This window comes from Eucyclogobius newberryi, unplaced genomic scaffold, assembly GCF_026437365.1.
Source record: "Eucyclogobius newberryi isolate DKJ021-1_F unplaced genomic scaffold, fEucNew1.0.hap1 SCAF_21, whole genome shotgun sequence".
In the NCBI taxonomy this organism is placed as follows: Eukaryota; Metazoa; Chordata; class Actinopteri; order Gobiiformes; family Gobiidae; genus Eucyclogobius; species Eucyclogobius newberryi.
In genome coordinates, this window is record NW_027315846.1 from 10,521,762 (window position 1) to 10,538,871 (window position 17,110).

The following is a 17,110-nucleotide window of genomic DNA, read 5'->3' on the forward strand; positions in this document are numbered from 1 at the left end:
TGCTTTGGTAGTTTTAATAATACTTGTTTATATTTGTATTCTCACTTTATTAACCATACAAAATATCCATGTTAGTGTTAGTGCCATGTTCTAAATTCCTGTCTGACACTTATTTTACAATCAAAAAATATTCTCTTCTTCAAACAGCCATAGCAGCTCTAAATAAGAGTATAACGTGGTGCTGAGGCAGATATGGAGATAATGTTTGTATGTTGTGTTTTAACTGGCTCAAGTTCAGTTGTTTTTAAATGCAGCTGCTTCATTTGCAGTTTAAAATGTAATTAATTGTCTTAAATAGCAGAAAACGTCTCTCTTCTGGTGCATTCACACTTGTACTAACACTACATTCAAATTGTGACTAAACTAGAACTAAATCAGGACCAAATTAAGTTTATATCAGAATTAAATTAGGCTCAAACTGGGACCAAACCAGCACAAGTGTGAATACAACCTTAAACTCTTATGTTTAAATGATGCAACAGATCAGCCCTGAACTCATGAAGAAACTCAAACATGATCAACAAGACAAATAAGAAACAAATATGTGTTTTATTAAAAAACTTAAGCAATTATACCATTCAGTAGCTCTTTACAGACATAACATATTTAAAATCCACTGCTTATAGCGCACAATTAAAATACATCAGCAACTCAAAGTGCTGCACACGTTTAGAAATATCAGAGGGCAAAAAAACCAACAAGAACATTTATAGATTAAACAGATTTGATGCTAAACCAGGCGACAATACGATGAAAGACTCTGACGCCACGATTCTTCTGATGACGCCAACTTGAATTTGACTCAGGTTTGTTTCCCGTTCAAACGCTGTAACAAAACAGGAAAAACACAGTTACTCAGACTTTCAGGATCACTGCTGAACTCAAACAATTCATATTTTTGTACCGACCTGAATCCTCCAGACCAGGAAAGCCACAAAGAGCCCGTAGACGACGCCTTTGACAATGAAGACGACGTATGACAGTTTGGCGGTTTGCGTGACCTTCAGGTATTCCTCTGTGGACACATTAGAGACACAAATAATGACTCACCATGTGTCAAGCCTTAACTCAATAGCAAATGAATGGAGTCCTTTGAAATGAAATGCAGTATTTTGCTCACTCAAAGTTGCATTAAATTGGTGCATTATTCATTCTTTAGTTCACTCAGAGCGCTGAAGTGACACTGTAACACATTTGAACCGTAAACCTTTTGGTAAGTGGGCATATTCTCCAATTAAGCTACAGATGCCCCTATTTTTAAAACGTAAATGCAAATAATTTGAGCCTCGATTGGCTTTGTCTATGTGTCGATGTGTTTAAAAGCAGTTGAAGCCCATTTTTACAAAGACACATTTAAATAAGTCTCATTTAAATAACCGATCACATAATAGAGGCCAAACTATTGATTTTCTGACTTGTCCAGAGTCTGATGAGTTCATAGAGTCAAACACATCACATACATAATACATCATTTCATACCTCTAGTCAAGCTCGTCAAGCCACCTTCTTCTTCTTCTTTTTCTGAGGGAGACACATTTTTGATGAGACATTTCCTCTTTGAAGATGGCCATTGTAAACGTCTTGGACTCACCTTTAATACCACAAACTCCATCAGTGTAATCTTTGTATCCTGTCCCGTCATAGAACTGGACTGTGCAGTTGAAACAGTTCTCTGGGTTGTTCCAGTCTGTGGCTTTCACTCTGAGGCGGCTGCTGATGCTGTAGTGCTTTTCTTTCCTCTGGGCCGCGCTGTCTGTAGAAACCCCTTGAGTTCTGTCCAGTCCATTGACCTTCCAGAACACGGTCACGTGATCCGGGTAGAAGCCCCTGGCCACACACACCAGCGTCTTAGCTTTAGGGTCTTCTCTTCTCCTGGGACGCTCGCTCTCAGACGGGACAAAGACTTGTACTTCTGGTGGTTTGACCTCATTGTCCGATTCTGCAGAAGGACAAAATATAAACATGTAGAAATGTGACGTTTTACACATGGATAAAGTGTGTCGTGGACTAAAATGGAAATTGTCGTGAATTTTCATCAACGTGATTCAGTGACAACTCGGCAAATTAAACCAGTGTTTGAACAATTACTGCAAATTCAAGGTCGTTTCATCTGCAGATATTGTAGAGTTTAGTAAATACAAATGTTTTTAACCTCGACTTTGTTGTAATTCTATATAAACCTCTGTAATATTGTTTGTTTTACCAAAAATACTACATAGAATAACTACACCTTCATTGGCCTTAATAAAGCATGAACAAAGAGTTTATTCACAATTATTCAACCTCAGAAACATAATATCATAAGTCATAACCCATTATTTTAGTCATTCTAAAGTCTTTCTACATTATGAATTAAGCTCATGTTTTATTAAGACTAATTTATGTTTTTACTGAATATTTAATCACAGTTTTTCCAGATTTTGCCGTGAAACATTTTCTTCATAATTCTTAGAACACTATTCTTCTATAACAATAACAAATTAATAAAAATATATGCTTCACAACAACAGCACTTATGATATTATTATATTTAGTTTGATGACAGTTTCTTTTCCAGACTTACCCAGTGCAGTGAGTTTAGTTCCTTCTCCAAAATAAGCCTGAGCGGTTGTTGTTCTCACTGTTCCACTGCCACTGTTAAAACCTCCACCTCTTTTACCTCAAATGCTCCAGTCGGATTAACACCAAATTCAACCAGTATTTTTCTCCTTTACATTTGGATCAAAATACAAAAGCCGTTTATGTCACTGCTCCAAAAGAAACTGAATCTTTCCTCATGAAACAGATTTTTGTTCTGACTTTGTGGAGATTACAAAGACTTACCCAACACAGTCAGTTTAGTTCCCTCTCCAAAGTACGCCTGCTCGTTGTAGTTCACACTGATACAACGCTACTGTCAAAACCTCAAAGACACCTTCAATCTTGCATTGACTTTTCTAAAATCATTCTGTCGATATTCCACATCTTTCACTTCACTTTGGTCTCATCTTTGAATCGTGCATTCTTCATTTGCATTGGACAGAATCATTTTCATACATTTCTTACCTAAAACAGTCAGTTTGGTTCCTTCTCCAAAGTCGGCTGGTTCATAGTTGTTCACACTGCTGCAACGCGACTGTCAAAACCTCAACCTTCCCAGCTTCATTTCCCACTTCAATAAAACACCTCATTTCATGTTAAAAACAGAAAACCTTCATCAATAACTTTTATATCCATTGAAACGCTGTAGATCAATAGTTTGTGCTGAATCGGGCGAGTTTTCTGATTGTTTTCACTGCAAAACTTGATTTCAAAGTGTTCTACAATCAACAACACAACTTTCTAGAATAAAAGGTGATCATTTTATGCATTTTCTTACCCAAGACAGTGAGTTTGGTCCCAGCTCCGAAGTAAGCCTCGTACTGGTTGCCCACAGTAACACGTGGATATAATAAGAACCTAATAACTCTGAGCATGGATCTCACCTTTTCTCTTGCAAAAAACAGCAATATAATAATAAAATAGCTGTCTGAATATGCTTTAATGTTTGTATTTAAGGGTTTGACATTTTCTACCTTCGTAACAAGCAGTTTGGACGATTTGAAGTACATAATTCTTACCTAAAACGGTGAGTTTGGTCCCAGCTCCAAAGTAAGCCTCGTTGTAAGAACACAGAGCGACTCAACTGTGCAAAAACGTGCTGCTTTTTCTGCCTCTGCTTCAACACGATCACGTCTTTACCACTGGCACATGTTTGGGGCCAGGGCCGGCTTTGCAAATGAAAACCTTGTTCAATGTGATACGTTTAGCATTGATTTGGATGTTGAATCTACAGCTCAAAGCTCAACGTTTCTAACATTCTCCAAACATACTGCACTATAATACAAACGTAGACTATATTAATACATCTGTTTATGCTGTTTTATTTGCAATTCAAGGAGATTTCTTACCTATAACAGTCAGTTTAGTTCCTTCACCAAAGTAGGCTTCATAGGTGCTAGTCACAGTGTGAAAGTTCTGTACTCAAATGTATTTGCAGTACTTACCTTTAGGCACAAACAGGTCCAAGTACTACAACTACTGCTATACTACAAGTGACTATATGGCCACATTTTGACTCACCCACAACAGTCAGTTTAGTTCCTTGGCCAAAGTAAGCTTCACTGTCGAAGGCACAGCAATAAGACTTAACATAATAACCTCACCAATAAAAGTCACTCAATTGAAGTATGTAAGTCACAAATATAATGCTGTAGTTGTTTAGGTCTCTTACCTAAAACAGTGAGTTTGGTTCCTCCACCAAAGAAGGCTTCAGAGGATCCAGAGTCACAGTGAACTGACTCAATGCTAAAATCAGACCATTTCTTTCCTAAACTTACTGCCAATGTCCTCAGGAAATGAGTGACTTACCAATCACTTGCTTCAGTCCATACAATAACTATATTTTCAACATTAGAACAGAATTAAAGGCACACAAATCAATATATTATGGTGTCTTACCCAGAACTGTTAATTTAGTTCCTCCACCAAAGAAAGCCTCGCTGCCAGAACCAAACACAGTGTATTCAGCCATTGCCTTAACACTGAACCAGCTGCTTTTCTGTCATTCTTTTACTAATACTGTTTTAACATGTACCACCACCATTACTGACTATCTGCCCGTCATAGTTAAAGATAAATGAATCAGGCTGTGTTGGTTCTACTCACCCAGAACTGTCAGTTTGGTTCCTTGGCCGAAATACGCTTCATAGTTGGCACAGAGCTCAAGCGTGATATCAAAATGTCCTCGTATGGATCTCAGCCTCGAATGCCAGTTTATCGCACCACAACATTTAAATATTATACATTTAACTGCATTTGCTCACCTAAAACAGTCAGCTTGGTTCCTGTCCCGAAGTGAGCTTCGTTCAGATTGTCACAGTGAAACGTTACAGAGCAACAAACACTCATCATTCATTTGACTGAACCAATATATATCTGTGCAGACTCAACATACCTGTGATTCTACTTCATGTAAGACCAAGAGCATCATAAAAACATCATATTTACCTAGAACAGTGAGTCTGGTGCCTGGTCCAAAGTAAGCAGGTTCAGTGTAGGTCACAGTGCTGTTACTGCAGATCAAAACTCAGCTTCAACACTCACTGTTTCTTCCATGAAACAAGAGTCTCTTTAGACCAGACTGTGGCCACAACTATCCACAACTCTGACTTTCACCTCGTCTCCTAAACAGACTTCAGCTCCAGTCACAGGCCTCTGTCATATTTATAGACTCACAGTCATTTGGAGACAGTTGCATCAAAATCTAAATAATAAATGATATTCTAATGTCCTCAGTGAGTGAAATGTCCCGTTCAGAGCGAGGGTTGTGTCCATGTGGACTTGTCTCTGTCCTGTTTCTCTCTGTTCCTGTCCCAGTGCAGTGAGAGCAGCCCTGTGTGAGAGCTCAGAGGTTTTTGTACGGCGCCTCTATAGGAGTGTATCACGGTGCCCCATGTCCCCACCATGAAAAGACTTCATACAAAAAGCTCAGCTCTCACCCGCCTCCTCTGAGAGCGCCGCTTCACTCATATCTATAGATCTCACTGAGCTTTACACAAGCTCAAGAGAAGAACTTTTTATAGAACAGGAAGAAGATGAAGGACATCACACATGTGTCACATACATGTCATACGTCACATACGTCACATACGTCACATACGTCACATACGTCACATACGTCACATACGTCACATACGTCACATACGTCACATACGTCACATACGTCACATACGTCACATACGTCACATACGTCACATACGTCATATGACACGTGTTTTTTTTTACTTTGCATGGAGTTGGAAGTTATATCTTGTTCAAACTCTTTCGCGTTTTTAGTGATGATATAAACTACAATAACTACGTTGACCAAATTTACTTTCTTTTATGAGGCCACGGGCATCCACAGTATTTATAACATTATTGTTTTGATCAGGAATCAAATCTACATCACATGTTGTCATTTCAGAGACCAGTTTACAGAGTTATTTTATGTGATTTTAATTTGTGATAAATATAGCACACATTACTGACAAGCACGTATCACCTTTATTTTACCAGGAAAAACATTGACAACAAATTCTTATTGACAACGTTGGCCTGAGAGTGCTAGAGGGGTTTAACTAATAAATACACAATACCAAGTCCTTAAAAATTGCCTTTTTTTTTCAAATTACTTTTCAAGTTGAATAAATTAACTCATTGAAAATCAAAGAAATAAAAAAATCTGATCAGGTTCTTATGGCTCCAGATGTGTTTTCTATTGCAGTGCCACGTGCTGCCTGTAGAGGCCAGTGTGGGATCACATTGTTATAATGTGTTTAAACTTTGGGACACACATATAAACTTCTTTATTTGTTATTATACATGTAAATGACATTATAACAGATCAAATGTGGGGTTCATTTAAGTTTATTTCTTCTCTCTAACACTTTCTGACAGTTGAGGCTCTAACAAAAGACTTCATGTTAAACATAGAAACAATCAAACTATTAGTTGCAAAACAATGTTGTTTCTTGATCTTGATTTTTTATTTAATATCTATCTCTTCAAAACCACCTTTTAATAATATTATATTTATTGTTGTTCTCCTCTAAAGCGTCTGTGGGAGTCCTGAAAAGCACTATTTACAGTAAGTGTTGTGTATTATATTGTATTAAAGGGTTGAACTCCACCCTGCCCCTTTCCCTCGCCTGTAAACCATGTGTCAGTGTTATTTGTGCAGTGATGTGGTTGAATGCTTCGCTGTGAGAGGCAGTGCAGTAGAACGTGCCACTGTCGTCTGGGACCAGATTACTGATCACGACAGAGAAGTTATTCTTGGCTCCATCGAGCAAACACTGGAAATTTTCCCTTTTTTCATCGATTTCACTGCAAACTAGTTCTATCTTTGCTCCATAAACCTTCTGTCTGTACCAGTACATATAAAAGCTGTTCATTGGACGTCCCTCCAAACTGCAGTCGATCCTTGTGGAAGAACCAGGGTCAGTAAATAGATTTATCGTTGGCTGGATAACTGTGCTGGAGAGACCTGGAGGAACAGAACGTGATTAGAACTCCAAGAAAAATGATGTAAATATAAGACAAACTGACCTGATCTGAACAGTAGAGTCAGACACAGGAACAGCATGTTGTTGATGAGAGTCATGGTGCTGAATGAAGCTTAAATCAAAGGTGTCACAAGGTCACATGATCAGAGGGTGGGACAAGGTTAAGCCCCTTAATAAAAAAATAAAGAAAACACAGCAAGTCATCAGCTTCCTAAATTGCCATACAATATTTATTTATATATATATATATATATATATATATATATATATATATATATATATATATATATATATGCGTCGAAGTACTCTTATCTTTGGATGAATTGAGGTAATGTTGGCAGTTCTAAAATGTATAAAATATCACATTCATGTTGCTTTTTTTTTCAAATGTGTAATTTTGTGAAGGAGTGTGTTTTTGTGATGTTATTACGTTCAAACTATTTATTATAAGAATGTATGTTTTTAAAGGTATTTTTGAGCAATAAAAACACCTGCATTTAGTTTCAGTTTATCCAGTTTTTATTCAGACATTTTGTTCACAAAGGCTAAAGTAAGTATTAAATAAATGCTTTAGATTCCACCTAAAACAAATACATATAAACCTACTTTATATCATTTTCATCTTTGTCTTGACAGTTTGTAATGAACAGTTCAGATCTTATATTCTTCACCACAATCTACACGTCCTCTCAGTTTGATTTGGGCTTTATTCTTCTCCCATTGTCCAAAAGATATAAAACACTTTGAAATGACATTTTCTGTATTAACTTGAGTTTCGTGGTCTTTTCTTTTCTGCGACTCTTGTACCACAGACCACTCAATCCAACGTATCATTTGAGAGGTTTTTGTGATGCGTTTCCTTTGCTCCTGTGACTGTGTGGCTTGTCTCGCAGCTCCAAAATACACGCCACAGTCTGAGGTGGTCAGGTTGGAGATGTGAAGATGAGCCGCCCTCTCTCCATCACCGCTCACAGAAAAAGCCTCCGTAAATGCGTCCTCGGCGTTGGGGATTTTGTAGTACATGTACCCTAGAAGTTTGAGCGCCGTGTCTCCATTTAGTCGCTGGTACCATAAAATTGTGTCGTATTTGGTGCTTTGGTGAGACAGAGTCAGTTTTAGCTCAGACCCGGGTTTAAAAAATACATCTGGAGGCGACTGGAAGACTTTATGTTCATTTAGACTCACGGCTGCAAAAGAATGTGATAAATAGTTGTTAAAAGTTCACATGTGACTGAAATGAAGAGACGTTAAATGCATCTTTACCTGTGATCATTAATGTTGTGATGAAAGGAAGGATGACTTTAGTCCACCTCATGTTGAGAATGACACGTATCATCACAAAGACATGACGTTTATTTGAGGACAGACAGGAAGTGACTCTTACTCCACAGACAAGCTTTTTATTTTTTACATAAACCATGGGAACAATACAAAACATTTGAATCTTTTCAGACCGACGCATTTTCATCAAATCATACATTTCATTATTTTATTCAGCTCTTACACACTAAAACATCAAAGTTTTATTCATTAAACATTTGTATCTCAAAAAGTACAACAGGCAGAAACTTGAAGTAGCTTTTATCTGGTTTGAAAAAATATTCTGACATTTTTAGTCGTTTGTCATTTTTGGGGGAAGAGGATTGTAATTTCAGCATTTGGGAAGAATATGTTTTTAAAAAGTTACCGTTTTTCCTGTGATTGTGATTTGTTGGACATTTTTGCTGTATAATAAGGACTGTTGCATAACACAATAGTCCTAAAAACGACACTACAACATAGAAAAAGACAGGACTTGTTCTATTGCAGGTCATAAAGATGTTTGGGACGCTCAGTGCTGCCTAAATTATTTGAATAATCTCCAGAGACCTTCACTTCTGCCATTGTGGACACGTCTCAATTAACATAATTGACATCATTTAACTATTATAGCATAAGCTTCTGACCGTCCCTCACTTTGCTGCAGTCATCGATATGCAGAGATGTGGATTTACAGACGTGACTTAATTGAGACAATGATTAGTCCATTTAATCAAGTCAAAGTTTAATCAAGATGTTTCTCCTAAAAAATATAGCTTTACAGTTGATGATCAGATGTACAGATTAAACATGTTTCCACTTTTCAAAATGTGCTTTTCCACCTCAAGCAAGTGTGTGAAGTTTTATGTGAATTAAGGATTCTAAATGTGAAATGTGACAGTTACTTCAAAATGAGCATTAAAAAAAAAGTGATGGAAACACAGTTATTGTTTCATTTAATAGGAACAAACTGGAACATGTCACTCAACACTTTTTTATTTGTGACCAGCGTTTTATGAAGAAGAACAATTCAAAAAATCATATAAATTACAAAAAAATATAAGCAATATTCAATCGTTTGGTTGTAGTGACTTAAAGGACTTGGGACTCGACTCAGACTTGAGGCCAAAGACTTATTTGCTCTAAATTGCCTTCCCATGTGTCCAGGTCTTCACTTTACAACTCCAGGACTCAACAGAACATTATTGTAATGAAAATACATCCTAAATCATCTCATTATAGACGATACAAAAACCTGAGAACACTTTTAATAACGACACCCATAAACCTGAATAAACCACAACAGCAGGTGCAGTTTCTCTCTCTCTGAAAACCACTAATATCAAACAAAGTGCTATAGTTTTTGTTCACTTTGTCACTTTCTTTGTATCGATGTGCTTCACTGGCTGCACAGAAGTAAACTCCGCTCCGTTCTGGTCCGTCTAACTGGATTGACAGTGACCCGTTTTTGGCCTCAGTTCCCCCCAAATCACCACTGATGTTAAATGATGTTTCATATTGCTTTTCCATAGTGACTGCTTTAAAATATAAATATCCGATTAACTTCATGGCCGTGTCTCTGAATGGTTGTTGGTACCAAAGCATCAGTCTGTAGTCTGATTTCCCATGAGTGCAGTAGATGTTTACTTTTTCATTTACGTGTTTGATTAAATCTGAAGTGGATTGATGGACCTGAAGACCAAAACAGCATCCTGGAAACACAAGAACATTAGCAACAATGTCAAAAGTACGGCAAATTCATTAATGTTTCTTATCTTTTTTTTCAACCTTTTTTTTGCCATCAATAACAAATCCCACATAATGAATTACCTGTCATGAGGCAAAATAGGCAAAAGTAAATCATTGTAAAACGTTTTTTCTTCAAGTTCAAGTCACATCAAGAACGACAGTATTTGTCCTTTGTTTGAACAGGAAGTAGTTGTATTATAGCGGCTGTTTGTGGGCGGAGTTTACATGATGGATTCATATGTTGGTTCTAGTTGTTGAGCTATAACTTTAGTAGTTAGTGTCATGATGATGTCATGATGATGTCATGATGTCATGATGATGTCATGATGATGGTTGCTCCGCAGTATGTTCTGGTCCAGTGTTTTCAAACTATCTTCACGAATAACACATCCACAGATATAAGTAACATAATTATGGTTGAGATATGCAATAGGATTTGAACTGGACATTCCTAGTGAAGTTTGATACCAGCGCAAAAAATATGACACATTAAAATAATACTTATTTGAATGGATCTATGGCTAATTTTCTTTTATCTTGCATCAGTAAGTCTACAAAGAGAAACATACTTCTTAATACTGAAGTGAAAGTACATTTAGCAAAAGTTGTAATTACTAAAAACCCCTCAGACAGTAAAGTCTTCAGTAAAGTCTTTAAATCTGGAGTTGCAGCTCCATCTACAGGACACAAACCAACATAGATTTTGTACTTTAGGCAATAATTATGTTTGTATTACAATAATGTGATACATGAAATAACATGGCTTCAGATTCATGGACATTTCAACATCTGGTTTACATAAAGTGTAAACTACAATGACACAATGAAATCCACATTTGCAGGTGTTGGTTTCTCTGTTTTTTCATGTTCCTATATTTTTATATCAGATTTGGCTGAGCTCAACATGCTCCAGGTGCAAATGGCTGTGAGCTCATTTTAATCAGAGTCAATATTCTTGTCATGGGGTCGACCTCTTTGACTCACTGTGCTACTCGCTGCACAGTAATACTTGGCACTCTCGTTGTTATTTGGAAGAGTTAAAATACAAGTCTGGTCCTTCAGTGCTCCACCTTTCATCTCCACATCCACTCCTTTCTCTGGATATCCATCCTTCATGAACATGTATCCCAGAAGCTGCAGTTGAGTGGAGTATTTGGATTGTTTGTACCATAATATACGGTTGTAGTCTTGGATGCTGTGAGAACATTTGATTTCACTTGGTTGTTCCATTTCAATGACAATTTCAGTTGGAGTTTGATGGACATTTGTAGAAGAGCCTTAAAAAACAAAAAGTCACAACCATTATCACAATTTTCCCCTAAATCGTACGATATATTTAGCCAAGTATACACAATATATACTGAATTAGATACATATTCAGAAAATATATGAAAAATACCTGAAGCCAGTATAATTTTAAAGGCTATTAAAATTATAGAAAGTTCCATGATCATTTTGGCTATGCATTCATACTCAAATCTATCTTTTCATGCACATGTTTCAGTTTGATAAGTGTTATGTAAAAGTGGGAGGTACAAAACACTGCTGTTCCTATTGGTTATTGTTCATCGAGCCCAAAGTAAAAGTAGATATAATTTACCACTATTACTTGTACTTTACTTACTTACATTTTGTTTAACTCCACTGCATTTCTTAACTGGACTGGAAAGTACAAAGTATTTCTAATAACATCTTTAGACTTCAGGTCAAACAAAACAAATGCAGGAAAATTAAAGAGCCTGAACCTGATTTTAATTTATTCAAGTCAAAATACAAATCAAGTCAAGATCTCTTAAAAAAGTAAAGGTAAAGTTAAATGTTTAGCTAATAATATTTTATTGTATTTTATTGTAATTTATTTTATTTATTTTATTTATTTTATTTATTTTATTTATTTTATTTATTTTATTTATTTTTTGGAACGTTTGGCACGTTTGGAAACTATCATTTATGTGTTATTATAATATAATACGTGCTTTATTCTGTAAATAACGTGGTTTGTGTTGATGCTGCTTCTTATTGTGACAAACGGCGCCCTCTAATGGATTAAATGCACATTACATCATATTAGTCTTGTCAAAGAGCTGCTGCAGGTGTGTGAAAGCCGTTATTCCTCAGTATTTCTGAGTGAAGTTTAGTCAACTAAAGTGGGGTAACTGACGTAAGCGACGAGGGTCAGGTCTGTGAGTCCAACAGTTTGTCTGTACCACAGGATCATGTCCAAGTCTGAGCTCCAGTGGGTGCAGTTAATGAGCAGCTCTTTAACCGGAGCTGTGATGATGCTTTTGGGACTTTGGTCGACCGCATATTTGGACTGATCTGCAGAAAAAAGAAAACAAAGAAGGAAAAACATTTCATTTTTATGTCCTGATGAATTAAAATGCAACAAATGCTTTTGGTCTCACCTGAAAAGCACAAAGGCAGAGTCGCTAAAGAGAAAAGAAGTGTGAACTTGAACATGATGCTGACTCAGGGCGGAGTGTGTGTGTTTCTGAGGATGAGAGAAAGACGTGGGAGGAGTTTGAGTCAGGGGAGATAAAAGAAGCCAATCAAAACTGTCTACGTCATTTATTCTGAAGAAGTTAACCTTTAGTCTCAGGAGAACATGACTATTTACAGTAGGAATAACAGTCTGCAGTAAAATTACATGTCAAAATCAATCAAAATCAACATTAGCTCACAACTGATGATCGCTTTAGAATATACAAGTTATTAAAGTGCATATGACAGGATTTAATGCTTTATTAGGACTTTGTTTGATGTGATAGTAAGTGTGATAAGTATTTAATCTAGTTTTATATGAGTGAAGTGGCACTTTATGTAGTAAAGTCAAATAAAAGGGCGGGTGTTAGCGGGACGTGAAGATCTGCATGTTTACAGCCCCCGGAATCGCTGTCGTGAAAAGGGCCTTGTTTTATTGTACGTGGACCAGTTTACTATGTATATTATATAAGTTTTAATATATGTCTCTGTGGGAATTAGTCCAGTCAAACAGAAAGTATCTCACTCTATGTACTTTTATCAAGTTGTCAGCTTTATACTTGAGTTAATGTGTGTTAGCCTTTAGCTGTGAGACAAAAAACACTATTACAAACATAGTTTTCCTCTGGCTCTGAGATCTTTTTCATTTGTATTTATTTCAGCAGAACTCGGCTAATTCCCAGAAGACAAACAGAACTAGCTGTGCGCTAACATGAACAGGACTTATTCAACATCCAGAGACTAATCTATAAAAGACACAAGATGAAATAACAATAGGATTAAGTTGGTCATGTCCTGAATAGTTTTAAAATAGCCTTGATCATTATAGTGTGAGACTAGAAATTGCTTCTGTTTTTAATTATAATTGTGGAGAAATGTATGTTTCCCTTTCAGGCCTTGTTTCATAGTGTTGAGATTTAAATTTTAACACTAATCTTTTATTTCTTTGTCTTCTTTTGTCCCACTTTAGGAGCAGGTTTTTAATATTACAATTCCAATGGCCATGTTTGGATTGTAAAATAATGATGTAACTGTAAATATGTTGTTAAAATGCACATGAAGTGATGAAAAACGACTACAACATGCACATGATCTGTCTTTATTTGGTGTTTGTTTGCATCTGGAGTGTGATGCTGCTCACTTCTTCCTCGTGTGGCTTCATTTCCCACCACCAGCCACTTTAATGTGAGTGTTTGCCAAAAGCAGCAGGTGTCTTCTGTAATAGTAGAGTTTTTCTTCATGTTTTAAATGACTTTGTGTCACTGTGTTCACTGACGGCACAAAAGTACACTCCACTGTCTCCAGGCTGCAGCTTTTCCACTGTCAATGTGCCACTTTCAGCACTCGGCCTTGTAACTGAAAACCCCTGTTTAAAATCAGGCTCAAAATCAGGAGTTGATGTGGTCGTTGTGAAGACGATTAGTCTCATGTTTTCTCCAGGCCTCTGTCTGTACCAGTACATCTGATAATAAGACTGTCCCATGTTGTGGCTGCAGTGGAGAGTGGAGTTCCTTCCTTCAGATTCACACAAACTGTTCTTCTGGTTCACACTGGAAAAACACACACCTGAGCAAAGAAACAACAAGTGAGAAAATGGAACACGACACAAAGAGAGAGAAAGCAAGAAAAAAAAGCACAGAGTCTGTCAAAAAGTTACATTTTCATATTAAGCCTGAATGTAATTTCTTCCATTTTTTGAATGTCAGTTATAATTTGTCCAGTTTTTGATTGTTGGTGCAGTTTGTGTCAGACATTTCTTTGTAATGTCCTTCTTTAAATTGCAGCAAAAAAAGTATGTTGCAAAAGTATCCATCTGTTGTGTCCATGGCAGGAGTTTTGAGCCCCAGTGAAATGCTTTTAAATGGAAAACTTTATATTTACATCATTATTTTACTGCAAACGGGACAATAAATGCACAAAATGGGATCCAAATCAAACAATTACAAGTACTAAGTAAGTCTTTTTTGTTTAAATTAACAGTCAGATTCATAACAATTGCAGACAAAACAAATGGGATGATATTTCCAGTTTCACCAAATAATGCAGATTAATTAAGAAATCTTACCGTTAAACAGCATCAGTAAAAAGAAGCTTTGGAGACCCTTTTCCAAACGGGCCATTTTGTCCGAGGTGGAGCCAGACTCTGGTGTTAGAGAAGTCCTGTACATGTTTCAGCACTTGCAGCGTTGGTGGGCGTGTCTTTATTCACACATTGTGGTCAATAGTCCCCTCTACTGTGCACTCAGAGTCTGAAGAGGTTTTTGTCCAGCGTTTCCATGACTTTGTTCCATTGTGTTGACTCACAGCACAGAAATACACGGCTGTATCTGCAGCTGTTACTTTTCTCACTGTAAACGTCCCATGTTCCGCATCGGGACGCTCTGCTGAGTATTTATTTCCTTTGAACCCTCCAAAGTCATGGTCATCTTTGCCGTACATTGTGTAAACTATGAGTCTCATGGTTTCTCCAGGAAGCTGTCGATACCAGTACATTTGAGCATAACCAGCGCCTTTAGTGTGGCTGCAGCTCATCGAGGCGTCATCTCCTTCTTTTGTCCAAACCATCTCAGACTGGGTCACATCCGCGCCCTCAACTTGACCTATAATCAATATAACAACAGCCACTTAAAAAGTCTGTGGTAATAAAAGTACTTTGTTCAATGGAGCTTACCTTTTACTTGTAATCTATAACACAAAATGGCCAGAAAGGTGAAAATATGTCTGAACATGTTTGTGCCTTGAGTTAATGAACTGGAAGATGCTCAGATGTGCAGTTCTTATGCGTCACCTTAAATGACCTTCTTAGACTGAGGGTAGATCGCCCCCTATGTACAGACAATGGTACTGCATCAGCACGTTTGGAAAGGTGTGAAAGTGATGAACAGAAGGAGGTGAAGAGGATGTATGGGATGTGGAGGTTAAACAGAAAACAGAGGAACGATCAAAGAGGACAGTTATCGGTGTAGTGAAACTTTTAAAAACATTTTTATTCATAAACATGATCTTTCTGTGCCTTTCGATGTGAAACAGCATCTCAGGTTCAGTTGAGATGATGATGCTTTTTACTTAGAAGTAGAAAGTTGTTGTCCAAGGAATGACATGCTTGTTGGTTATTGAACACTTTTGGGCAGTGGGTCTGTTTATAAATGTGCTATATAAATACATTTGACCTTGACTCAGGTAAAAATAAAGAATATCGGGGCATAACTTAAGATTTATCATTTAAAGTTCATGTAAATGGGAGAACTAATATCAAATTCTGTACATTATCTGTTATTTTCAAAGAATAGTTCACACAAATGAGCCAAAACTGAACCATATCTTAAGTTGCAATGGCAGAAACACATTTTCAAGTCATTTAATATAATCATATAGTCACATAACTCTAAGCAACTATCTGATGTTTGTATAACTCTTTTCCACGTCACGTTGCCATAACCACTGTACAGTATATTGAGCGTGTGCCAAATGCTGCAGGTGTATCCTCTCTTTCAGTTTTGTTGAGTTTTTGTTCATGTTTGAAATGAGTTTGTGTCACTGTGTTCACAAACGGCACAAAAGTAAACTCCACTGTCTACAGGCTGCAGCTTTTCCACGGTCAATGTGCCACTTTCTGCATTAGGTTTTGTGACTTTGAATCTTTCGGATTTAAAATCGGCTCAAAACTGGTTGTACTTGTTGTAGTAAATACAATTTGTCTCATGTGTTCTCCAGGTCTCTGTCTGTACCAGTACATTTGGAAATAAGATGCTCCTTTATTGTGACTGCAGTGCATTGTGGTCTCGTCTCCTTCTCTTTTCCAGAGCATGTCAGTCTGGGTCACATCTGCACCATCAACACCACCTAAAAGTGAAGGAGAAAAAGCTCAGACAAATATTTCCCTTGATGTTGTTTGATAGTTCTGTAAATATTCAAATTGAACTTACCTTTTATTGTTAACCACTGGCAAATGATGAGAAAGCAGAAGTGAACTTGTTTGACCATTCTTATGCTCTTGAGTTGGTTCAGTTGAAATGAAAGATCCTCTGGTGTCTTATTGTTCTGTGCCTCCTTGTGTCACATGCTCTGTTTTAGACTGAGGACACAGCGCCCCCTACTGTACATCACACGGTACAGATCCAGAACTGGTCCTAAAACAGTCAAGAGTTTGTTAGTTTAGGCCTATTTGGTTTTCGAGTGATTTGGGGTGAAATAGAAGACAGAACTTAAGAACAGGGAGGCTCAATTATCATGACTTATAAAAAAAATGTGTTGTATTTCAATAATTGTAAATTATTTCTGGACTATCAAGACCGTCAAAAACAAAGACAGCAGCTTTATTAAATCAAAATGTCAAAAAAGAATACATTTCCATCAATAATTCACTTTAATGGTAAACATTCTCTCTCTTGAAGCCTTCAGTTGCCACAGTTCAACCTTTATTTTTGTTAATAATGTATTTATAAAGTCTAAATGTACAATACAAATGGTCAGGCCTACCTAAGAGCTTTCATTACTGGTTAAAGATGTAATAT

At 36.9% G+C, this 17,110-nt stretch overlaps 1 protein-coding gene across 1 annotated transcript; it reads right to left on the reverse strand.

Moving 5' to 3' along the window:
* Nucleotides 1-605: 605 nt before the first annotated feature.
* Nucleotides 606-16,671, reverse strand: LOC140371000 (M1-specific T cell receptor beta chain-like). Its single transcript, XM_072458277.1, is given in 9 exon segments — nt 606-826; nt 909-1,015; nt 1,480-1,521; nt 1,592-1,939; nt 3,046-3,104; nt 4,198-4,315; nt 16,144-16,269; nt 16,272-16,439; nt 16,523-16,671. Coding segments are annotated over 9 exon segments (1,050 nt in total). The 5' UTR covers nt 16,581-16,671; the 3' UTR covers nt 606-802.
* Between the last annotated feature and the right edge of the window lie 439 nt (nt 16,672-17,110).